Source organism: Acanthaster planci, linkage group LG09, assembly GCF_054643075.1.
Source record: "Acanthaster planci isolate LZ-2023a linkage group LG09, COTS_SCS, whole genome shotgun sequence".
In the NCBI taxonomy this organism is placed as follows: Eukaryota; Metazoa; Echinodermata; class Asteroidea; order Valvatida; family Acanthasteridae; genus Acanthaster; species Acanthaster planci.
In genome coordinates, this window is record NC_141785.1 from 3000462 (window position 1) to 3026116 (window position 25655).

Sequence of the window (25655 nt, forward strand, 5' to 3'; positions counted from 1 at the left end):
GCCTGCAGTTCATTATAAACCACAGAGGCATTTTCCTCGTGAGAATCAATGTATAAACTTTGGCTTATATTCCCAATATTACAGTATATTAGAATAAATTTTGTATAAAAAAAAAACAACGAGCGGAACTCGGAAGAGAGCGGGGGAGGGGGTTCGAATCCCCGAACCCCCCCAGCCTACGGGCCTGGTCCTGGAAACCACAGAGAAAGGTAAAGACCATGTTGAGACTGTTATGGTGAATTTGGTTCTAATTTATTCTTGGTTTACCTTGTTGGAGGAACTAATTTTTCATGTTTACAAGTTCTTTGTGGCCTTATCTAGGGGTTCATTACCTTCAGCACCCTGTTCCTATTATAAGGGAACAAATTCTACTTTTTCGAAATAACTTATCAAAACAAGTTGTTGGTAATGTCCTTTTTCATATTAGAAAGAAAAGAGAACAGGAATTTTGGTTTTGAGGGAAATTTTTGTTAAAAAATGGCAGCGCCCTGAAGATCTAGTCAACGACAAATTAGTGAATGTAGTCTGGTTCCTTGACCTGGATGTAGATTTGTATTGATGAATCCCAAAAATCTGGCCATGAATTTTAGTTCATTAAGAAATCCATTTGACGTTGACGATGATGCTTGAAAAGCACTGTTTCCCGTCTCATAAATATGAACCTGTAACATGTCAATCCAATAAAACAAAATCTCAAGACCACGGCTTAAAGTCGCCGTTATCAAAATACTCTGCTTATTTATTTTGCAAAAAGCTGTAGCGAGTACGTTGAATTTTACACCTGCAAATCAAAACATTTGTGAGGAGTGGCGTGCATTGGCAGAGAAAGATAAGGAAAACTACAACAGAAAAGCTCTAGCTGCTGAAAACTCTCGCTATTGATATTTTGGGTATGTATTTGGGTAGAATTGAGCAGCGACAATGAAGGTGACGATCCAACAAAGCTAAAAAAAAAAAAAAAATTGACTGACTGACTGAGCAACAACCACCCACTTAAAAGATAGTACCGCATGCTGTCCCTTTGTTCTTTTTCTTGACAAACGTGAAGACACAACATGCTGCAAATTGGCGCCCGCACCCCTTCCCTTACCCTCTCGCACCCTGCTTTTGACTTAACAAGACTCAAGACACTGCTAATTCGTGCCTGCATCCCACTTTTCCCTTCTCACACTCCACTTTTGCCTTCTAGTACACACTTTCTCCTTCTCAGAATTTTCCCTTCTCCTACACCCACTTTTCCATTCTCGCACCCCACTTTTCCCTTCTTGCACCCCTCTTTTCCATTCTCGCACCCCGCTTTTGACTAGACAAAACTGAATACTCCCCACACTGCAAATTCGCTCCTGCTCTTTTCCGTTCTTGAACCTCGCTTTTGACTAGACAAAACTGAATACTCCCCACACTGCAAATTCGCTCCTGCTCTTTTCCGTTCTTGAACCTCGCTTTTGACTAGACAAAACTGAATACTCCCCACACGCAAATTCGATCCTGCACCCCCTTTTCCCTTCTCGCACCCCACTTTTCCCTCCAACATCATCATAAAGATCAGCACATAGGTCCATTCTCTGTCAAGGAAACAGCCAAGTGTGCCTTCTCGACGGGCGGATCAAGCCCCATTAAAATACAAGAATACAATGGACAGGCTGGGACCAAACGGGGCCATGGAACCCTCACCCCTGTGTATTTCTGTATGTTAATGAGGCTGGATCCGCCCTTGTTCTAGTCCTCCTTGAACCCTGCTTACCACTGGTTGCGGGAAAGGCACAGTTCGCCCATGAAGGGTAATAAAACTAACCACAAGACATAAGTAAATGGGGGCTCCTGATATTAATGTTAAAATCAGCTCATACACATGAAAAACACCGGGGACATTTTGGTAAAGCGGTTCACATTGACTTCATTATTTCAGCACCGTCTTCGGGCCAATTTTTACTGTGATCGCACAGTTTGTACAATACATGGACATGTGTATAATTAGCCCAGTACGTGCCTAGTGGAAACCAGTAGGTGATCAACTGATAACATTCAGATATCTCAACAGAATGAAAAACAAAAGACTAATGAAAGCCATCTAAAGATGTTCCTGAAAATGTTCCGAATAAAGAACGAAGTATTGAATCAACATGATTTTTATCAGTCTTTCTGGATTCTCATATTGAGTTGCCCAGTGGAATAAACAGAGAATAACTAGTTTGCAATGGTTCAGTTTCTTCACACAATACACTGTCCGGTTCAAAAAATGAAAGCGCATGCAGGCATACATTGTTGGGGAGCCCATTATTCAATATCCTTGCCTTAGAGCTAATTTAATAAGTGTGCACTACTCTATTTCGTTTTGCTGCGGCTTCCACCAGGCAGTTTGCAAATTTTCCCCACTGCACTGTTCTTTCTTTTTCCTTACTATTGCTGACTTTATGTTTTAATATTCAGGTGCTTGACAAACCCAGACACCGCCTTGAAGGTCAGTGCAGTGGTAAATCACGAAACAACATGCTGTCACAGCGCTCGTAAAACCCTGTGGTCAGCATCCCGCTGTTTATGTGCTTGTAATTCTGGATCGTAAAGGCCACTGTGGGTGTGGAGCAGGTGAGCATGTGCACTCTTATTGGCTACGTTCTGGTCCATCACAGCAATTTAATGTCGCTTCTATCGAGAGTGTCTGAGTAATGTAAATTCACCAAAAGAAGTAAATGCAAATAATTCAAGTAATTGCAGAAAATGCTACAATACCCTCTCCCCTCGACACGGAACTGTCGGGAGTCCCTTAACTTCTATCAAATTCTGTTGACACCTTTTTTTCTATTTTAAGTCCATCTGTTAACACATAATACATGCTAAAAATTGGCCAGGATTTGTACAAATTATGAATTTTAGCTTTCCCTACTACTGGCCGTAGTAGACTCAGCTTGTGTGCAGGTAACTTAGGCCAACCGTCACCAACGCACGCCACACCCTCGCCACGCCCCTGGCCCGATAGTGTGTGCTCGGCCTGGCAATCAATGGTACTCAGGGCTGAGAACCACATTGTGCATGCATTATGTGAACATTTTCACAATGAGTGGGTTCGGTTAAACTTTAGTTTTGCTGGTTGCAGTCAATGTAGTTTTGATGTGTGTGTGTACGCAGCTCGGAATCTCGTGCACTAGATAGTTGCATGTGCACACTGTACAAACTGCACTTGAAAATGGCTGAAACAGTCCACAACAATGGCAAGAATTAACATTACATCCAACTTTATTTTCCCGTTTTTGTCTTTGGTGGTGATGTGTTGAATTTCTTATCCCACCAGCTGTGGAGATAAGGATGCATAGGAGTTACAGACGTGAAATTGGCTCCTTTGAAAAGGTAGCAGTGTTGAAAAATTTAGTTACAGAATTTTTTGCCTGATTTTGCACCGTTTATTATATCCTGGACTCCCTCTAGTATGGTTTAATAGGAAGCCAACCTGGGCTAGGACAGTCCCAACCGTAGTGCTACAGTTGGGCTGGCCCAACTATTGTTGACCAGAGTCTGTAAGACTCACTCTCAACAATATAAACACACTGTGATCTACTTGAACCAAAGCTCATAATTCATTCATTCTGTTTGGACACATACTTTCGTTCAGGTGCGTCAACCAGGTCTTCACATAAGCCTGGCCATTTTTCTAAAGTATTATGTCGGTTTGCAAAATGCCCGTCATGAGCTTGATGCCAAGCTAAGCAAAACTTTGGCAATGTCTGGAGAGCTACATGTACAAGAAGAGAAGAACCCGGAGAAGAAATTTGGAGAATACACAGCTGACATAAGAATTGCCCTTGCACTAGAGGAGGAAGCAGATGCCTGGAAAGCAAATGGGGCAGCACTAGAAGTCCAACTGTCAGCTCTGGTGCTTCAAACAACAAGCGCTAGTGATAACATGGTCACAGTGATGCTGCTGTCAGATGCTGTACAGGAGAACTTGGCCAAACATACGGAAAAGGTGAGGATATAAGTAGTACCACGCCAAAGCAGGGGTTGAGGGACAGCTGTTGATGCGTATGCATCCTCAAAGTACTAATAAGGTCTACATTATCCAAAAAAGATAAAAGATTGCCCATAAGCGGGAGAGAGCTTAATTGGCTCAAATGATCCTTGTGTAGCATCTTCCATGGACCCTTCCATGGGCTTAAGTTCTTCAAAGCTGACCCAGATTTCAGAACCACCGCCCTCCTCGGTTTGGTTCTACTGCAATTCAATGTTTCTTCCAGAAATCAGCTGCAGCATCTCTGAGGAAGAGCATCACCCTGCAGTGCGGCCAAGGACCCCTGACTTCTCAGCTGGACAAGACTCTGCAGGAAATGGGAGTTAATCGCCGGGCAGGCATATCATGGAAATGCATTCGTTGGGAACCACGTGCACAAATGTTGCCAGGTACAAACCAAATGCATAGCTTGTTATACTATTTAAAGATGTGTCGTAAAGATACATTCATGCTCAGTGTTGCACACACTTAAATGAAGTTGTTTACCTCCACTGTGAACAGGAGGATAATATCAGAAAACCTACATCCTCCATTGTCCAAAAAACTAAGGAGTTGTACCCAGCTTCACCTGCCAAGAGGCACAATGCTGAAAACCTTTCCAGGAAGTATCATCAACTGCTCACACTCTTTTCAAAGTGCCACAACAAATACAATGTTGTAAGAAGGCTCGGTACAGAGGAGATAGAAGAACCTGGTAAGCATAAAGCAGACACAAGGTCAAAGAATTTCATATCTGCATACCACTTGGCAGCAAGTAAGTTCCTTGCTTTTCACATTCAAACCCAGTTTTGAATCTTGCAGGATGCAGAGTCATTAAGTCACTTGCGAGTTAGATTTGAATGAAATCTGGTACACTGTGTTATCTGATAGCACAGAAACTTAACAATTTGAATTCCCCAGACTAAAGACACTGCTGCTATACCTCGTGATTTGGGGCAAGCTTTTGCATAGCCCTCACCATCTCTTGAATGGAATGGTTCCTTTGTGCCATTCTTATCCATTGAAAACAATGTATTGTTGCAAGGCGTGTCTTTTGTAACTAAGCAAAAGCTTGCCCCGAATCACGAGGTATAGCAACAGTGGTTTCAGTATGGAGAATTCAAGTTATGTTCACATGAAAGAACTCAGTGTACCAGATTTTATTCAAACGTAACTCGCGAATGGCTTATTTGAGTATACTGCTTCCCAAGAACAGTTCTCTGGGTTTTTCATGCCTTGCTAAAATTTGTCCATCATTTCCTCCATGGATTCCAATCTACATGTACATAGTAGTACAATGTGTACAATGTTTGAACTTGCCTTCTGAAAACTACCTGAGAGATTAGTCCAATGTACCCCATTAACACTCATAAAACAGGAATTGTTCTTTTATACATTTCCGAGATTTGCTTTTTTTGTTTTGTTTGGACATTTTAATAACGTAGACAGCTGTATCGAGCAATACACGCAGTTCTTCTGCACCAAGTTCAGGGATGAATCGGTGACACCTAAGATGCACCTCCTGGAAGAACATGTCATACCTTGGATCTCGCGATGGCAAGTGGGCCTTGGCTTCCGCGGTGAACAAGGAGGAGAGGCTATCCATGTTTGCTTCAACAAAATACGTAGAGAGGTCAGAGGGCTGACCGACGATGTGAGCATTCTTAAGTCTGTGATGTCCACTCACTGGATACAAACAAACCCAACATAAGATTCAGCTTGATATACACCTGATGATGGGTTGTTGTCTTGTCATTATTCTGTCTTACAAAGGTAAACTAAGACTGTCAGAGGGATTAATATTTAAGGTGCTGTAAACATTATTAGTGGTATCTGAAACTATTTCCTGGAATGAGGTTAATTGTATTTCAGATAGTGAATTTTATTGCAGATTGATCAAAACATTCAACAAGAAAGACATTATTTATGTTATCTTAATGAGTACTGTGATTATAAAACATGTGCAGCTCTCAGTGGTTTATGATAATCAGTTGGTTGAGAAAAAGTTTCATCTTACTGTGGGGGGGGAGGGAGAAGGAGCGAGAGAGGCGGATGGAACACTGCAGGAGAGAGAGTCTGATTGTAGTTCTGTTATGACAGGGTGTTTGGTGACAGGCTGAGGGAATAAAGTTCCAAAGACGGGTTATTTGGTGCTCTGGGTTTATTCTCTCGCTCACTGGGTTCTGAGTTGGTGGATTACGAGGCACATCCACGTGGTGGTGGCAAGTTTCGGGAACAACCCACCGCTGCGCGGTGGCACCCCACTTACCCACCAACTGAAGGATGCTGAGCTAGGGTAGGATACGTTATGAGTGTCCAATCCATTCCCCCACTACATTCCTGCAAAGGCCACTATAGTCATCGGCCCTGACGACTGTCAGACAAAGGTTCTAAATCTTTTAACAAGAATTAACATCCTGAAGAAAACATGTTAAATGGCAATGGAACAAATAGTAACAAGACATAGCGTCATGAACCTTTACAATATTAGAAAACTAATAACACTACAACCCGTGTCTTCAGAATGTTCTAAATTTGGAACAAGAATTTACACACTGAAAAAACATGTTAAATGGCTATGGGTCAACTAGTGACAACTGACAATACATGGCATCATGAACCTTTACAACATTGGAAGACTGCAAATACCACAACCAGTGTCGGTATGCATTATAACCACCAATATCCATAAGCCTTTCATCACTGGAAATGCAAAGTCCACTAGATAGACAGTGGCAGTTTTGGATTGCTTCTTATCAGAGTCACACTCAAGAGTCGGTGTCACCCGACACAATGTCCTTGACTTGGGTGAGGAGTCTTGATAGAACACTAGATTGTTACCTGACCGGAGGTCTCCCTCTCATGGTTGCTTCACGGTGAATGCAGACTGGGCCTCGTCCTGTGATGCAGGGTCCACTGTTCGAAGAATGGCAATTGGCTCTGGTGCTTTCAACTGCTCATGAGAATCTGGGGCTGAGGGTGGAGACGGTTCCATCTTGGTTACTCTTGGCATATCCGGGTGATTGTCATTGCTGGAAGAAGTCTTGTTAGAAGCAGCGCAAGTTGGCATTGAACTCGTGGAGCTGTCCCCCCGCAGGACTAGATAGGAGTTGGTGATAGGAGTTGTGTACAAATGGTGTTGCCTTCAGCATTGACAGGATTTCCCTCCGACACATCTTGATAGGGTGCTGGTATTTCAGGGTCAGGAGGGAGCTGTGGCGAATTGATCACCGTGGGGACTGCTTTGGGTGCAAAGGTCAAGACTGCGACCCATCTATCACCAGCTGCGGATGTGTCCTCGGAAGAGCTTGGTGGGGGCACAGCTGAAGATGACACTTAGTCCGCTGTTGTCTCAGGGGGTTTCACTTTCCAAGGGCAGTGTTTGTTCTCACAGTGATGAAGCACTTTTTCCATGCCCTTTGGGTCCCGAACTCTGTAGACTGGCTGTTGTGGGTATGGTCAGTCAACTACCATATAGGGGTTTGCCTCCCAGTGGTCCTGAATCTTCACTCTGCCCCGCTGTTTTCTGTCACGTATGAGCACAAAGTCACCACGGTTAACAGGTGCCTCGAGGATGTGTTTAGCATGGCGAACCTGACGCTTAGCAGTGTTGATGTCAATATTTGTCATTGCAGTCGTGAGCATGCTCCATCTGCCTGCATAGTTGTTGAGCATACTGGTGGGGACTTTCACTATGAGGCTGTTTGTGACTTACACCAAGCAGGAGGTGTTGAGGAAGCTGGAACCTCCTTCCCATCATTAAAGTAGGCCGGCTCGTATCCAGTGCTGGCATGGGCCGTGTTGTTATAGAGCGTGACAAGATGCGGCAGACTTTCAGTCCATCTGGCCTTGCGGTGTTCCAGGAGAGCGACAAGCAGGTTATGCAGTGTGCGGTTAAAGCATTTGCATTGACCATTACCTTGGGGCCTGTATGGGGTAGTGTGTGAGTCCCCGGCACCGTATAGGTTGCCGGGTTCTTGTACAACCTTTGCTTCATAGCACCACCAATTGTCAGAATGGATACGTAGAGGAGCACCAAATGGGAGGAAGACGTGCTTGACAAGCATTTTAGCCACTGTAACTACCCGTTCGTCCCTTGCCGTTATGGCCCACAAATACTATGTAAACACATCTGTGATGACAAAGACATTTTCAAAACCATCACTCGAGGCCTCCAACACAGAAAAATCAATCGGCACCACTTCCATTGCAGCAGTAGCCTGGAGGTTACCCATTGGAGGCCTTGTTCCCCTGTTTGGTCGTTTGCCGATTGTGCAGCGTTGACATTGTTCACACCATTTCTTGACTCTGGACTCCAGACCCAACCAGAAGAAGAGGGGGGCGGATCAGTTGGAGGGTGCGCTTAACATCGAAATGACCAGCATCAACATGAAAGAGGCGCGAAATGGTGTCGGTCACCACGCTGGGAACAACCAAGCGGTCCCACTTCTCAGTACTGGAACTTATCCAGTGTTGATACAGAACTCCCTCTTTGAAGAAGAATCGGTCTCGATGCCGTAGCATTTTGGCCATATCCTTCCCATCATTCTCCCTTTCTTTGCGTGTAGGTCTCTGGTTGTCTTCAAGGTAGACAATTACTCTCTGCAGGACTCTATCAGCACGCTGAAGGTTCCTTAACTCTACCTGGTAATAGCCAGGGAGGGTCAGACTACCCCCCTCGGCCAAAGCCTGGATTTGTCGACAGAACATTGAAGGTAGTTTCGTATCACCAGAAGTAATACCGGACACTGCAACAGACGACACCTCCAGTTGCTGTCCCTCCTCAGCCTCACCAATGGGGTGTCTTGAAAGGGTATCTGCTGCTCAGTTTCTTCTGCCAGACTGGTACTCCAGTTGAAAATCAAATAATGCCAGTTGCTGCACCCATTGTAACTCAACAACACTCAGGTTAGCTGTATCCAAATACTTCAAGGGATTGTGGTCGGTGTAGATTATGCATCAATTGCCTCGTAAGTAGTCTCGAAAAGCCTGACACGCAGCCCAACGTATGGCCATTAACTCCAACTTGGAAGAGGACTAATCTTTGTTCCGCCTTTCGACACGACAAAGAAAGGGAGAAGCATAACCTATGGCTGCTTTTGAACCATCTGGCATCTTTTGTGAGAGAACTGCGCCCAGACCACATGAGCTAGCATCTGTCTCCAAGATAAAGGGGAGAGAAAAATCCGCAAACCTCAGGACAGGTGCCTCAATCAATCTCTGCTTCAGTGACAAAAATGTAGCCCTTACAGATCCATCAAGTTTCACAGTCGTCTTCCCGGACTGGGTCTTCTCCTTCACTGGTATTCCCTGCAGATGCTTTTGCAGAGGGGCAGCTATGGTGGCAAACTGTGGCACAAACTACCTGAAGAAACTGGCAAAACCGAGGAAGGAGCGCAGCTCAGTTAGGGTACTTGGTTCTGGCCAATCCTTCACTATACCTTCACCTTGTCTGGATCGGGTTTCACCCCCTCACTGGCAGCAACCAGATGACCAAGGTATTTGAGCTGAGTCTTGAAAAACTCGCACTTTCAGGCTTTTAGCTTCAGCCCATGTTGCCTCAGGCGGGAAAACACAAGCTCTAATCAGTGTAGGTGCTCTTCAAAAGAGATCAAGTAGACAATTAGGTCGAGGTAATTGAGCAAACTCTCGAATGCCTGGTCACCAAAACATCTCTGCATAATCCATCGAAAGATGGCTAGGCTGTTACACAGACCAAAGGGAAGTCTCTCAAATTCTTACAAGCCAAACAGTGTAGCAAATGCAGTTTTTTCCTTGTCCTCTTCTGCCGTGGCCACCTGATAATACCCAGATGTAAGTTCAAGCACACTGAGGTACCGTGTTTCACCCAGGGCCTGCAGGGATTCATCTATGCGGGGTAGCGGAAATGAGGACTTCGCGGTGACGGTATTTAGCTTACGATAGTCCACACACATCATTTTTTTCTCACCACGACGATAGGCGAGGCCCAGGGACTGCAGCTTTCCTGTATCACTTTGGCCTCAAGCAAATCCTGGATATGCTGGTGGACTTCTTTATACTGGGAGGGGGTAGGGACCGATATCGCTGCCGAATTGGTTGCCTGTGTTGATTGTATGTGGAACTACGTTGCAAAATCCCAGGTCAAGGTCATGCTTAGAGAAGACATCATCATACCTCTGCAAAAGTTGGCTGAACTTATCTCGTTCTTCCTCTGACAACTGATCTCCCACCTTCACTTCCTGAGGGGCAGACGGGTCAGCGCCAAGTGTAGTTGTCGCTGAGACAGAAGATAGAGTCCTAGCTGTACCCCCTCCATCAAGTAGCTTTGGCTCCTCTTCGCAGAATGGTGCCACTTCATCAACAGGACAGAGCATACCCAAGCATCCATGCAGCGGAAGCTGAATGTCATGGTCAGTCTCATTGGTGATAACCACAGAAAATCTCTGTTTGAGCCTGCTGGTTCCTGGAACTGGTTGTTGTGGACTTTCAGGCAGGGTACTTTGGGCCAACACCTCTTCAAGACATTCATGCCAAGTATGCCAGCGGATGTGCCATTAGCTGAGTTGGATTGTGCCTCCCTTATTACAAGGAAAAGCTGAGATAGGGAATTGTTGCACCATTAGCGGAGTAGAGTCTAAAGTACTCGGGTATGTTCTTTAGTTTGTAGCCAAGTCCCTTTAAATGATGGTTGTAACAATTTTCAGTGATAGTAGTGACCATTGATCCCGTGTCCACTAAACATGCCACCTCGGTCTCTCCAAATTTGGCACCAACTGTATAACAGTCACTTACTGCTTTGGTGGAGAATGTTGAGCCATCCGATTCCCCTCCGACGGTCTGGCTCCTTACTGCCGAGGGTTGTTGTTTACTGCAGGTGTTGGGCCTTGGTGGCTAGAAGTAGGTTGTTGCTGTCCTGAGTTGGCAACTGTAGCAGCTGTTGGCATAGAATACACATCACGAGAGCACCTAGCAACTACATCATTCATTCCAATTGTTGCTCCAGTCTCCTGATGGTATCCTGGCCTACCTTGATCTCTGCAGATGTCACTGGCGCAGTTGCAGTTGGTGCCGAGGCACTCTCACGGCCTCTGGACTGAGACCGTCAAACTGTTCTGGAACTATTGCATCAGGGGTCTTTGAACAAGCCTGGGTCCTTCTTTTGGAAGGAAAATCCGTTGTAAGGCCACAGCGAAATCTCGAACAGATTCTCCACAGCCCTGCCTCTGTTCCAAAAAGTGCCTTTGAAGCATACTCACTGTCAGTGTTTCCCCTACGATGACTTGAGGTAGCCGAGAACATCATCCACTGTAGCCCCATTGGAGAGCAATGCCTTAACTTCTAAGGGGGACTGCCCTTGAGCGTGTCCAGTATAAACTGCCCCTGCTGTCCCTCTGGGACTTGATAGCGCTGGAGGCAAGCTTGATAGCAGTGACATACTCGTCTATCGCTGTGCTTCGGCCAGTTATGTCACCGTGTCCACTGAAACTGGGGAGTTTCCTGTCTAGAGCCATCACTACGGTGGGCATGGGGGAGTCTTTCTCAGGTTTTGGTTGGACTGGGAGTATCGGTTCGTAGATGTCATTCTTCCATCCTCCAGGCTGGGGTAGAATATTGCCCTCTCTAATGGCCAGTACCGTGCTTTCACCCCCTTCTGACTTTATCAGTCCTGATGCAGTTTTCCTTGGAGTGTGTCTAGGGAGAGTTTATCCTCCATTAAGATAAACTTTAATCACATCTCCCACCCCCCTGCTTAACTCGAATCGCCGTGATATTCCCGCCACCAATGCAAGTGCCGAAGATCACTTGGAAACCAGTCTCATCCTACTTCTGACACTTGTGGGGAGGGAGGAGAAGGAGCGAGAGAGCCTAATGGGACACAACTGGAGAGGGAGGGAGTCCGATTATAGTTCTGTTATGACAGGGTGGTTGGTGGCAGTTCGAGGGAATAAAGTTCCAAAGACGGTGTGTTTGGCACTCTGGGTTTATTCTCTCGCTCACTGGGTTCTGAGTTGGTGGATTACGAGGCACATCCACGTGGCGGCAGCAAGTTTCGGGAACAACCCACCGCCGCGCGGTGGCGCCTCACCTACCTGCCAACCGAAGGATGCCGAGCGAGGGTAGGATACGTTATGAGTGTCCAATCCTTTCCCCCCACTACATGTAATAATTGATACAGCTCGTTAAACTTCATTTAATATCTGACTGCAAAACTGACGGAATGTAAGAAAAAGTACAAAAATAGGCCATTTGCTGTTCAAATCAAAATATATGTACAGACTTCCTAGTTCTAAAAAGTCTGCAGTTTGTTTGCCTTCTCTCGCGACCCTGTTCATCGTATGTGGAGAGAAAAAGAAAATTAAGACAGTTATGATTTATTTACCATGACTTACCGTGGACTCAACTAACACACGATGATAGAAGTGATTGAGTCGTCAGCTGTGTGATGGCAGTTGCAAGCCACGCACAGGCACAAAACGTATTGCATCTGCATAGGAACACTGACGTAATACCAACACCAAAGAAGTCAAGGATACTCGGCGACACTAATTTCTTACGGTGTGCCAATCATCTAATAACTTTGTTTGAACTGTCTTTAAAAAATATCTCGTGGGTAAGACTTTGAGAAAGGTGTTGAACATTGGAAAAAATACCTTTGGATATGCCCAAAAATCTTGCTAGATTGGATGCATTTTGTGCTTGCCTTCTGAATGTTTTCTTTTCTGAGTCTCAATACTAGAGATTGATATGTAGTCGGTTTAATACAAGTCAGTATGTCAGAATTTTCCGTCAATTCCATATTTTATTCCTATTTTTCTATCAGGTCAATTAATGTCACTTATTTTCTATTTCAGTATCAGCTGCTGTGCCTAATCAATCTGAACTAAACTTAAGCATGCATTATTCACTAGACTTTCTCTTCATGTTTAATTCATCACTTTACTTCTTCAGGATACACATCAATGACCAGGGCCATGGCTTTCTGTACTCACATGCAAATTTTTCACCCACTTTGACTAGGAATTTTGATGCACTACCTTGTCCTTTTGTATTGCAGTGGAGGTTTCCTTTGCATAAAGAAAATAAGGCTGGAGTTCTGTGGGCGATTTGAATGTGAATAGAGCACAACTGAGTATGAATGTGATGAACAGTGATAGACAGTAGAGACCTGAGAGATGCATCATAATGATGAGGTGTGTGGGCTGAGTTGATAGTCCCTACTTTGGTTGCACCATTTGCCACTGCCAGTAGCAGATTTGTCAGGCTGCTTATGAGGCAAAATTGGTTGTCAGGATCATCGTAGCGGCTGATTGACATTCCAAGATTAGAAAAATGGAGAAAACCGTAAGTTTAAATTCAAGTTATTTTGTCTTATATCAGCACTTTTGGTTGTGACTCTCAAGAAATTGGATGGAGTGATATTGTGAACTTTAACAGCATCAACTGATTTGTTAAAGATGTGTTCGTAATGTTTATTTTTTTACGCAGCACTTGTTTGATTTGAAATAACGGACACTGTTAATTATTTGTTGGTTTATTACTTGTTTCATTTTTGAGAGTTTGATTGTTACCTACCCATTGCTGTTGCCTAATTTTGAATTGAATTGTTGTGCTAGTTTCGTTTCAATTTGGAATTATTGATTAAAGTTTCAATTTTTATTTTCTTCATTTCATATTATAACGTCTTGATCTGAGTTGCAGTTTAACTCTTCATTCTACTAATGTTTTGATTTGGAATATTGTGATTGAATTGCCTTCTATCTTGATTATGTTGAATTGATTCATTGCTTTTTGCCCGGTATTCATGTTCTTTTGATTTGTTTTGATCATTTTGCTGAGATCATTCTGCGTTTGCATTGATGATTGATTGTTTCTCATTATCCCATATCAAATTAATTTAACCTGGCTTGTTTTGCTATTGCTTTTGTTATCCTTGTTACAGCTGAATTGTTTGAGCCAAGACTTTGCATGTTTGTTGTAGTTTGTTGTTTCCCATTTTCAATGGTCCTAGGAACTGTTTCGACTCTTCCATTTCGTCTACACCCAAACTGATTTCTCCTTTGGCTCAAACTTCCATTTTTGGTCGTATTCCTGGGACTGATATTAATTCTCTTTCAAGTGAGTACCATGTCTACTTCAAAGAAGCAGTTTCTTCGGGATGATCCACTTCAGTTCCCAACACTCACTCCTATTCGTAATCCATCGAGCAGGAGGCCACTTCCTCCAATGTTAACTCTGCAGAGACCAAGATCTCGAGAGAGAACCGCTACCAGGTCCCCACAAGCGCTACCCTCAGACGATCTTCCAAACTTTCAGTCTCTACCTGAGAAGTTCGTAATCTGACCTGAGGGATCTGGAGCGGAGAATCTCGTCTCTTCCAGAGTTACAACCAGAACAGCCTCCATAGCGATCTCACCAGTCTTCTTCCTGTCTACCAGGCACATCTACTAAGACTCTGGGTCATCGCAGTTTTACACCACACTCAATGGGTGCTTTCCCGATGCCTACCCCGCCGCCGCAGTATCACCAGGTAAAGAATGTCCCAGTGTTCACTGGCCGCGAAAGCTCAGCAATCTGCATAGAAGACTGGATCAGAGATGTCAAGTACCTGATCGAGACAACATCTATGCCATCTTGCATGCAGTTTTCAACAATCGTCAGGTATCTTGGCGGTGCCGCCAGGAAGTTGGTGTTGAATCTTCCACCCAAACAACAGACATCGAGCTTCGCATTCGCCGAGTTACGAGCACGGTTTGGTGAAGTGTCTTTTCTTGGCGATCCATTGGCCAATTTTTATGAACGGTTCAGACTGCCAAATGAGTCCCCCACCATCTATGCAGTTGAACTCGAAGTTACCTTACGCACCGTAGAGGAACAAATTAACCAGGGACAACCTCTTCAAACCCGAAACAGGATGCTGACTCAGCAGTTCATGAGGGGAGTCAGAGATGAAAAAGTGACTCAATGACTTGCACCCATGAAACTCAGGGACATGACTTTTCGAGAAGTGCAGATGGAGTTACGATAGATAGAGAGAGAATCAAGATTGGCATCTGTCTTCAAATCTGACCAAAAGGCGCAATCCCAACGAACCTGATCACAATCCTCTCCTTCACAACAGAAGTGTCTCAAAGCAGTGTCAATGCAAAGCCCACCAGCTGAGAAATCCGAACAAATGAGTTATGAAGTTCTGCAAGATCTGCTGCTGAACGTACACCAACTCGCAGAGAAATTCGAGCAGATGTCGACAAAGCAAAACCAACCTCGTCAGTGCCCAAGAGCAGAATACCAAAATGATCGTGTCTACGTCTGTCACCACTGCAGACAAGAGGGCCACATCGCCCGGCGATGTCGAAGTCTACTGTTAAACCAGCAAGGCCCACAGCCGCAGGGCAAGCAGCTGGAGCCACCAACCACCAAAGCCCTATAAATCTTACTTCCATCTCCAGAACCAAGCACCAAAGTCAACCAGAGTATCAGAAGCTCATTGGTCCCACCAATGAAGATTCAGTCGAAGTTAATGGTGTACCTTACATAGCTCTGATCAACTCAGGATCCCAAATCACTTCCATTACTGAAGATCTATAGAAATAACACCCCAAATTGTGCAACATTCAGCTTACCCCTGTTGACATCTCCATTGAAGGTGCTAATGGACAGAAGGTACCCCACCTTGGCGTTACTCCAATTACTCTGACGATCCCAGACGTTGTCTACAAGGAGATCCCAACTTTTGTCGTCCCGTCAGACAACTACCGACGGCGTGTACCTCTGCTCGTCGGCACAAATGTCATCCGTGCTTCCAGACGAGACCAGAATTTGACCAGAGGTCCTGAATTCATGCAATCCATCCGAGCAAAGAACAAGGCATGGTCCACCGCATTCATTAACACTACAGTATCTGAACCAGGTGATGAACAAGGAAGAATTGGCCACGCAAAGTACATCGGTCAGTTTTCATGTACAGTACCACCCGGGAAAGAGGTTGATGTGATCTGTCAGGCGTCATACACAGGAGACGGTACCTACACAGCAGTGGTTGAAGGCTTTCCCCAGAATAGGACATGTCTAAAGGTCGGAAGTCTTGTAGCAGAAATTGGCCCTAACCGCCGAGTCCCTGTCCGACTCTGTAATCTATCAGCCAGACCAATCATCATCAGAAAAAATACCCGGCACGTTTTCTTCAATTCTTCGAGTTGATGAGAGAGTGGACACACCTCACCCAATGGTGTCAGACAAGCAGTCAGACACTGTCAAATTGACATCAGGTCCAGAAGCTGTCGAGTGTCAGTATCAAAACCAAACAAGTATTAATGTCCCACTCAGCAAAGCAACGAACACCATGGCAGAGGTCTCTGCTACAATTCCATCTCTCAATTTGTCAAACGCTCTCCTTCAAGATGAAACTCAGAAGCAACTTGAAGATCTCCTTCAGAGGAACTTCGATATGTTCTCAAAAAATTCCATGGATTTTGGCCGCACAACTACAATCAAGCACACCATCCCATTGTTGATGATCAATTGTTGCAGTTTCTGCGCCACTTGGATTGAAGGGCCTGTGGCATCCGCTTTGCTGTGTCTCCAAGGCTTCTCTTAGTATCGATCTCCTCCAGCTTTCCCATCGTTCCAAGAGTGAGAGTGCAGCTTCTTATAAAGTCATCAGCCAAACCTTGGATTGCCCTTTTGTCACCAGGGGCAACACGAGGGCCTTCTGTGAGCTTCTGGACCCAAGCTTCAGAAATCTTGTAGTCATTTCCAAACCTATCCCTGAGGAGCTCTCTAGCCTTGATGTAGCCTGCCTTTGGCTCCATAACCACACAGCTACGGATAACTGCCAAAGCATCACCTGTACAGTAATGGAATAGGCGATTGAGCTTCACACCATCATCGACACTGGTGTTCCCCACTGTAGCATCGAAGCTGCGGATAAACACCCAAGACTGGAGTGGATCTCCATCAAACTTCTGTAGCTCGCACTTTGGCAACTGCATAGCATCGATCATCTTATGCTGCAAGTTCAGTACCACACCACTGTCGGAAGAGGACTGTGTGGGCTGAGCTGATAGTGCTGGCTGCACGGTCTGCTGCGTTGACTGCACGGCCTGTTGTACTGACTGTAGAGGCTGTCGTGCTGAGTGCTCTGGCGCTTGTGCTGGCTGCACTGGCTGTTCTGAATCAGAATGCGAGGACTCGTCCGGAGCATCATTTAGCCACTGTCCCACCTTCTATTTGGTTGTTGGCTCAGCAAACAGCTCCCTCAGAGTGTTGCAAGATGACGGCTCTTCGATATTTCGTAGCGCTTTCTCAGCTCTTCTTCCTCAATAGCCTTTAAGGTCGCCATACTCTTTGCTTCAGTAGCTAGTCTTGCTAGTGTAGCAGCTGCTCTCAATCTGGCACTACTAACCGTAGTTGAAGTAGATTTATTACTACTAGAAGAAGGCATCTTGCAACCTTAATATTACACTACAACCAATGCAATACAATAACATGTACATTTTAACTACAATCCTACAGTTGCACCAAAGCAATAGCAAAGTCACAATAGCACATGTAAATCAGGTAAAATACACAGCAAATGGCACTGCTAAATTACCAAACCAACAGCACGATGACAATTTCATCAATAATAAACAGTAAACAGCTGTTAAAATCTTCTTGGTTTTACAACTTAAAAAACTCAAATTTCATCAAATTGAGAAACAATGAACCAAAGTTTAAGTCAAAGTCCAAAGTTCGTTGTTCCCAGCCCTTGGATGGAAGTTCTACATTCCAGCTAACGTGATGTCCTGTGCAGACATGTCGCGAACTTCTCCCAGGAACTCCGAGGTGTTAGTCCTTCAACTGCGGTCACAGTGGCAGTCGTCAAGCAGCACACTGTGTTCAGAATCCTGTCTCCATCGAAGGAACCACAAGCTGCACTCCAACATCATCAAACTCCAGTTCGACAGCTGTCACAGACATTTAACTACCGTCGAACAGCACTCGGTCGAGTTGCAATGAGAGAGAGAGACAGCAGTGATAAACAGCAGTCAGAGTCATTAAACTGTTGCAGTTTCTGCGCGACTACCGATAAGCCTTGCTCTGTGGTCACTAACGCCCCCGAAATAACAGTTAGACTTGCGACACAAATTCGCCTGTCACCGTGGGATGTTGACTCCGTTTAATCTATGATATAAATCAATCAATATAATTTATCAAAACAAGGTTTGTAACATAACATTCTGAAATATCCGTGTTATACTAAGTCATGTATACAATATGCAATGTAAATTGACCCAGCATTACAAAGCACATCGTTACAAAACCGCCTACACTTTGGCAGAAATTATAGCAAAATAATCACACTTATAAACTTTAGCACTAGAAAGATTAACTCACGACTCTGCCGAGATTATAGGCTATCACCAGCAGCAGAACTGCAGCTTCAAATCAGTCACTTAACAATGTAATTCAGGCTTACATCATCAATGCTTTCTGCTGCAATACCCAACAATGAGAAAACAAAATGTCGAGCAATGATTCACATCTCAGGAGTTGTGGTTAAAGCCGTGTGTCTAAACCCACACACGTGTATACATTATACATGTACAGACAGCATGATGCACTCACAGTGACCTAGGTAAGTATACACTTTGGACGCGCAGTCCGAGAACTGGTGCCTCGATAGGCCACGCCTACAGATGAATAAATCATGCACCCAAGGTCAAAGGTAAACCTAATACAGTTTGACAATGTGCGCCTGCATTACATCAACCTTTTTGTCTTCCACATCGAAGGATTCCGCCCTCTCAGTACCAAGCAGTATGAGAACATCTGCAGGCACTGGAGGAGTCTGGAGGTATCAGGCGTAGTTGTAGTCCTTATGCATCTCCCATCGTGATAGTACACAAAAAGGACGGCTCTTTGCGGATTCGCATTGATTATCGACAACTGAATAGCAAAACAGTCTGGGATGCGTTCCCACTCCCGCGAATTGAGGATGCACTAGATGCCCTTGGGAACGCCACTCTTTTCTCTTCATTAGATTTGACATCTGGCTACTGGCAAGTAGAGGTTGACGAGAAAGATAACCTAAGACAGCATTTACGACCCTGATGGGACTCTTTGAATGTAACTGTATGCCATTCGGTCTTCAAAATGCTCCTGCAACCTTTCAACGGCTAATGCAAATTTGTTTTGGTGATCGCAACTACTTGAAATTACTGCTTTATTTTGATGGTATCATCGTGTTCTCGGCAACCTTTGAGGAGCACATCCTGTCTTCGCCAACATGGTCTCAAACTGAAACCGTCGAAGTGTTTCCTGTTGCAGAAGGAAGTTAAATATTTAATAATATCTACCTAATCTCTCACAGGAGGAAATCATGACATCACAGCGAGAAGACCCCGATATAGGCCGAATTATCCTCTTCCTAGAACAGAACAAGAAGCCTGTATCGATTGATCGCGCAAAAGAGTCGCAAGAGTGTCTCCTGTACTTGCGACAGTGGAACAGGCTCCATCTAAAGGATGAAAGTCTGTACCAAACCACTAAGTCACAAGATGGAGGAACATCATACCAGCTCGTCCTGCCCAAAGAGTTCAGGGAAACGGCTCTAGTCTGTCTCCACAACGATCTAGGACATCTTGGATATGAACACACTCTTGGTATGGTTCGGCGACGATTTTTCTGGCCAAAGATGGCGGAATATATTAAGCAGTGGTGTGAGCATTGCAAGAGATGTTGTCTCAGAAAAACCCCATTGTCCAAGACTAGGGTTCCATTGGTCAACATCACATCCAGTGAACCCCTTGAGCTCGTCGGAATTGACTTACTCAAACTTGAGCAATAGAAAGGAGGAATAGAAAATATCCTAATAGTCACTGACCATTTCACAAAATACGCACAGGCCTACCCCACCCGCGATCAGTAGGCACACACAGTCGCTAAAGTCTCATGGGAAAACTTCATTGTAGACTATGGTTTCCCTGTCAGAATTCATTCTTATCAAGGAAGGAAGTTTGAAGGCCAATTGATAAAGGAGCTCTGCAAAGTTTGTGGGATTTGTAAAAGTCGAACAACACCTTACCATCCTCAAGGGAATGGTCTCACCGAGCGATTCAACCACACTCTGCTCAATATGCTTGGAACTCTTGACATAAACGAGAAACGTGACTGGAAACAGCATGTCAGCGCAATGACTCATGCGTACAGCTGCACTCGCCATGAGACGACCGGTCACGCCCCCTTCTACTTGATGTTCGGGTGCCATCCGAATTTACCAATCAACCTTATGTTTGGGTTTGCCCCGGACAACCAGAAGGATTCTTTATCATACGACAAGTTCGTTGATAACCTGCGAGAACATCTCAGATCCTCATACAGAGCAGCACAGAACATTATTGACAGGCCGCGAGTTAAGCAGAAGCAGCTTTATGATCGTGAATCACACAACGCCCCTCCCATTCCTGGTGATCATGTTCTTGTGCTGCGCAAACACATCACAGGCACACAGAAACTAGCTGACCGATGGGAGCCACAACCTTATGTTGTCGTCTCGAAGCATCAAAACTTGCCTGTCTACATTGTTGCCAATCAGGAAACCGGCAAGGAGAGAACGCTACACCAAACCTACTGACTCCATGCATGTTTCTCCCCGTTGAAGACAACCAAAAGAACACACTTGAAAGAATAGAGGAGTCCGAAGAAGGAAACCAGAAAACAGAAGAGATATGTGCAACTACTAGACAGAAACCAGAGACAGAAATTGAAACTACGTCTCAAGAAAGTCAACAAATGAGTGATGAGGCAAATGATGATCATTTATAGCGGAGCTCGCACTCTGTGATGTGACATGAAAGTGACGAAATAGCTGTCAGTTTTGTGGAAGTGGGGCAAAATTCGTCAAGAGTGGGAAAAAGGCAACAAAAAAGAACTTTGTTCCTCCAAACGAGGAAAAGGTAAGTTTTCTACAATTAGCAACCTAGGGGAGAGTTTACCCCGTAAGTGGTGAACATATCGGTGCAATTCCAGCTCATAAAACCAAGCAGATGTTTTGTTATGTCCACGGATTTCCCGGATAAAGTTTTTCAAAAGAAATCCCTATGAATCGGGACAGAGCCCAGTATATCACGGAGGAGTATACGTCGGGCCCTGTTTACGGGTCTACCTTTAAATAGGCCTACATCCTTGATCATGTAGGCCTATCTAGGCCTGCATCATACATGACAAAAATGTCGAGTTCTCTCACTTGCTACTGTCACTGTGTACTGTACTGAGTTCCAAAGCCTTTGCAATTACATCAATCACGTACTGTATGTAGGTCTTTTGACCTGATAAATTCCATTTTTTTTTTTTTAAGTGCAAAATGAATGCTTTGAAAATGTACCCACAGCGAAGAAAGTAACTGCTAATGCCTACTTTTCTGAAAATAAGTTTGTTCATGTATGTATATTTAGGGGTAATACTGGAATTTATCAAATTTGAAGAACTTCTTATGTAGGATGTGGAATTTTCAGAGATTTGTTCAAGTGTGCCACAAATAGGGAACAGTCAGCTGAATTTGTGCCAATTTCTGGATGCTGTCATTTTTAAATTTCAGGTTTTCATGACACCAAAAATATTCACAAAGGTGATTTGTGGCATGTATTTTAAAGAGTATAATATCAGTATTTACTGTAACTGAATGAATTCATTTTTTTTTCAGCAGAGAGGTTTGGCAATGATGCATGAGGAAAGTCAAGGAAACGTCGAAGAGTGGCACATTAAAGACTCAACTTCATTAGGGCCTGTCTAGTGGACTAAACCCCCGTATAAATGGCCCTACTCCTAAACTAGAAACAACTGGAGGAAGGCTTAAACATTGGAACAAAGCTCCCCGGCCACATACATGTATTTCTCAATTGCCTCTTTGATTAATTCACCCCGCAGTTTATCATGTTCAGTTTGCCCAAATGACAAATTCCTGACCATCATGCCTGTTGGTGAATTATTTGTCATCTTGAAACCATAATCTTGTCACAACTTTAATTTGCTCAAGATCTTCACTGAAAGTCACATGTACAGCTCCAGACACCAGCAGTTGTGATCTCTGAGAACGTTAATTACTGCACACCACATTAAGTGCATTCAACTAGCATCTATCATGTGTTTCAATGAATCTATTTTTAATATAAGAGTAGCTCCCCTTAGGCTTTCATGCCTGTAAAAGTATGAAGTATACCAGTACAGTCATTGCAAAAGTTTAGGGCCACTCATATAAAATGTTTCAACCTGAAGAAAAACCAAACTTGAACCAATCAATCATGGCAACTTATGTTTATTTTCAGTGTGTAACCTTTGTATCTTGGTTAAAAAGCTATTTGACTACATTTCCATTATTTGAAATGTTAACAGTCTAATGTTTAGCATGCCCTCCTTTTTTTTTGCTGCCTTGTTGACAAAATATCGTACAAGACCTGCCATTGCAAAAAAATTCATCCAAATGGGTATTTAGATAGGACGACTGCAGTGGTGTTACACATCATTCGATGAGACAATGTAATGCAGGCCCAGTGACCGAAATACCAATAAAATTCCAGGCGGTCTTAAACTTTTGCAAATGACTGTAGTTTAGAGTTCCCCTTCCTTGCATTTAATTTGGCCACATACATGTAGTGTGGCCATGATACTCAGTGAAGCAGATCAGCAGATACAAGTCAACATGTCATGTATTGGTCCACTTAACTGAAGTGTGGTTTTCTGTTTGAGTCCTGTCAAAGTTAGTGATTGAAGTCTGAGTGTACATGTATTCTTATAAGATCTGTCTGACACACTGTGCTGGTGAATGCTAAAAAAGCCGGGTTGTTTTGGACCATGTGACTTGTCACAGCTGGCACTGTGACTGGGCCGTCCCATGCTTCATTTTGTAAAAAGTAGGTGTGCTCAATCCACCATATTGTTTTGTTATGACGGTCATTTGAAGTTCAAGACCGCACACACTGTATGTGTTGGCTCGCCTACATGTGACCTTGTTTTTTGGGGGGGTTAAACTTTAGTTCATGGTTTTCAAGTCTTTTTTGTTAATTTTTTCAGTTTGGTCATTTTTATTTTAAGGGTTGATCAGTATTTTTGGTTTTGTTACATGTAGAATTGGTGTGTGAGTCCCTATTGATTCAGTTCCCTGCCACTTTGCCGTTGAAGATTCTTCAGTTAATTAGAGTTCCTCTTCTTGTGATAGCTTGCTATTTTTACAGGTCCGCCTTTTAATTGAATGCGTTCTGTAGGCTGCATTGCACTGGCAAACTTTGATGCTGGACCCCACACCTGCATACACACCCGGCAGCTGGCACTCAGGTAAGAGATGACTGGAAGATGGATATGGCATCATGCTCATGCACACATAGATGTAATTGACACCTGCTAACCTTTCTGATTTGATCGCAATTAGGCAGCTGTGGTAGCTCCACCCTCCACCCATGAAAGGGAAAAAAGAGGGGAAGACAGTTTTTGAAGGGGGAAGGGGGACTGCAAGGGGTGGAAAGCGATGGAAGGTGTTATATGACTGTGTGTGGGAGGGGGGAGGTAACCTTTCCCTTCCCTTATAGGATCAGGAAGATCAGGTATAAACTGAATAATGTGTCTGCTTCAGCTGCAAATCTTTCCATATTTAAAATTAAGTTGAAGTTCCCACCTGGTGCAGCCATCAAAAAATTTGTACGGTTCTGTGTTAATTTCTGTTTTCTTAGAGAACTAAAGTAAAAACTAAAGAGACTGCACAGTGCCGGATGTTGTACACTTTGTAGACATGATGACAAATACTTTATGGCTGAGAACATAACTGACGATAAACCTGATGAAAGTCACAATTTTGATTCTGTGAACATTTTTTTGCAGCTCCTTAAAAACAACAACATGAAAATGAATATTTGTCTTGCAAAAAGAACATTTTTTTGATAAATGCGTAAATTCATCATCATTCTGCATCTGACCATCACGAGGGTCGTAGTGATCTCCAGACACCCCTGTCAAGAGCAAGGGACCAGCGCTCCTTTCAAGCTTAAGCCAAGCGAGACGGGGACAGCCGCGGGGCCTCCTCCAGGTGGCAGACCAAAATGGAATTGGATAGCTACATTTAGGGCAAGACGAGCAGGAGCCGGGGGCTTGGATGCACCGGACGTGACCAAATAAAGTGTGTCACCTCCCTGCAACCTCCAAAACAATGTTACCGAGCCTGGTGCACTGAGAGATGATGGCATTTGAAATGAAGTCAGACCACTGGATGCCTAGTATGCAACGCTGGCTCTGCATATGGAAGGCCTGGAGACATTGTTGATCTCTTTTTCTCAGTGTCCAGGTTTCGGCCCCATAGAGGGCAGAAAGCACACAAGCTCAGTTGAACCTTAGCTTGATGGGGAAGCTGGCCTTGCTTCTCCAAAGACGGTCTAATTGGCCCATGATCATGATGATGTTGCTGGCGATGCCAGTTCTGCATAGGACATTGGTACTGCATAGACCTGAGGTGGTGATAGTGCTTCCGAGGTAGCAGAAGGACTCAACAGCATCTATGACATCGGGGCCAATATAAACCGGGGCAGGTGAACGTCCACCTAGGGATTGAACCTTGGTCTTGGCCCAAGAGGATTTAAGGCTGACTTAACTAGCTTCCCATTCAAAGGTTTCAAGATGTTCCCCCCCATCTATCTGGGTCGTCAATAAACAGCACAACATCATCAGCATATAGAAGGTCGGTAAACCTATGGTTGCCTACATCGATCCCCAGTTATGCCTCACACTGTGACAGAATGGTGTCCATGGCAGCACAGAATAGAGTGGGAGATAGCATTCAGCCTTGCCGGACTCCTGAGGAAGTTGAGGAGGAGGATAAGTCATTACCTATCCTGACCTTGGCTTTGGTGTCAGAGTGCAGGGATTTGGTCAAAATCAAAATGGTGTTTGGAATTCCCTTTGAGGAGAGGACATTCCAGAGCTGGTTTCGGTCAACAGAATCAAAGGCAGCCTTGATGTCTACGTAGGCGACATCAAGCAGGCGATTGTACTCATTATGGAGTTCAGCAAGTAGACATAATGCAAGAAATGCATCAGCTATGGAGCGGCTGGGAGTGAAACCTGACTGCTGTGGTCTCTGGAGGGAAACAAGTAGTGGACGAATTCTGGCTAGCAGAATAAACACAAACCCCTTGCCAGGAATGGAAAGCAAGATGATGGGGTGATAACTACTGCAGGCCATCCTAGATCCTTTCTCTTTATTGAGAGGTAGAATTATACCATCCTTCCAGTCTGCCGGAACCATACCTGTGGACCACACGTTGGAAAAGATCTTGTGAAGACCTCTGCTTATGGGTACCTCAGCAGATTTCAAGTACTTGGAGCAGATGCGATCATCTCCTGCTGCACAGGTCGATTTCAACTTTTGGATAGCAGCCCACACTTTACACAATGGTGGAGGGTCACAGTCCAGGTCAAAGACTACAGTTTCAGGAGATGTGGTTGAAAGTGGTCTGGGGGAAGCAGCTGGTAAGTTTAGCAACCGGCAGAAGTGGTCTTTCCAGCAGGACAGCATTTCTTCCGACGAGTTGCAGGGAGAGCCGTCTGCTCTGGAAACCGAGGAAAGAGCTGCAATGCTGGCCAACTCCACGCAGGCACTTCACTTCTTTGAAGGCGGAGCAGAGTTTATTCTGTCTCAGGCCACCTTTGGCCTCAGAGACGATAGAGT

The 25655-nt window shown here is 44.5% G+C and overlaps 1 protein-coding gene across 3 annotated transcripts in view; it reads left to right on the top strand.

Annotated features, from left to right (window-relative positions):
* The first annotated feature begins 5694 nt into the window (after nucleotides 1-5694).
* Nucleotides 5695-25655, top strand: part of LOC110986759 (uncharacterized) — a 51771-nt gene continuing 31810 nt past the window's right edge. For all 3 annotated transcript variants that reach the window (XR_015426417.1, XM_087141087.1, XM_087141086.1), the window contains exon 1: nucleotides 5695-23275. Coding sequence is in view for 2 of the 3 variants with exons in the window: in XM_087141087.1 (XP_086997213.1) it covers nucleotides 23193-23275 (83 nt within the window). In the remaining variant the exon portion in view is untranslated. The remainder of the gene's footprint in view (nucleotides 23276-25655) is intronic.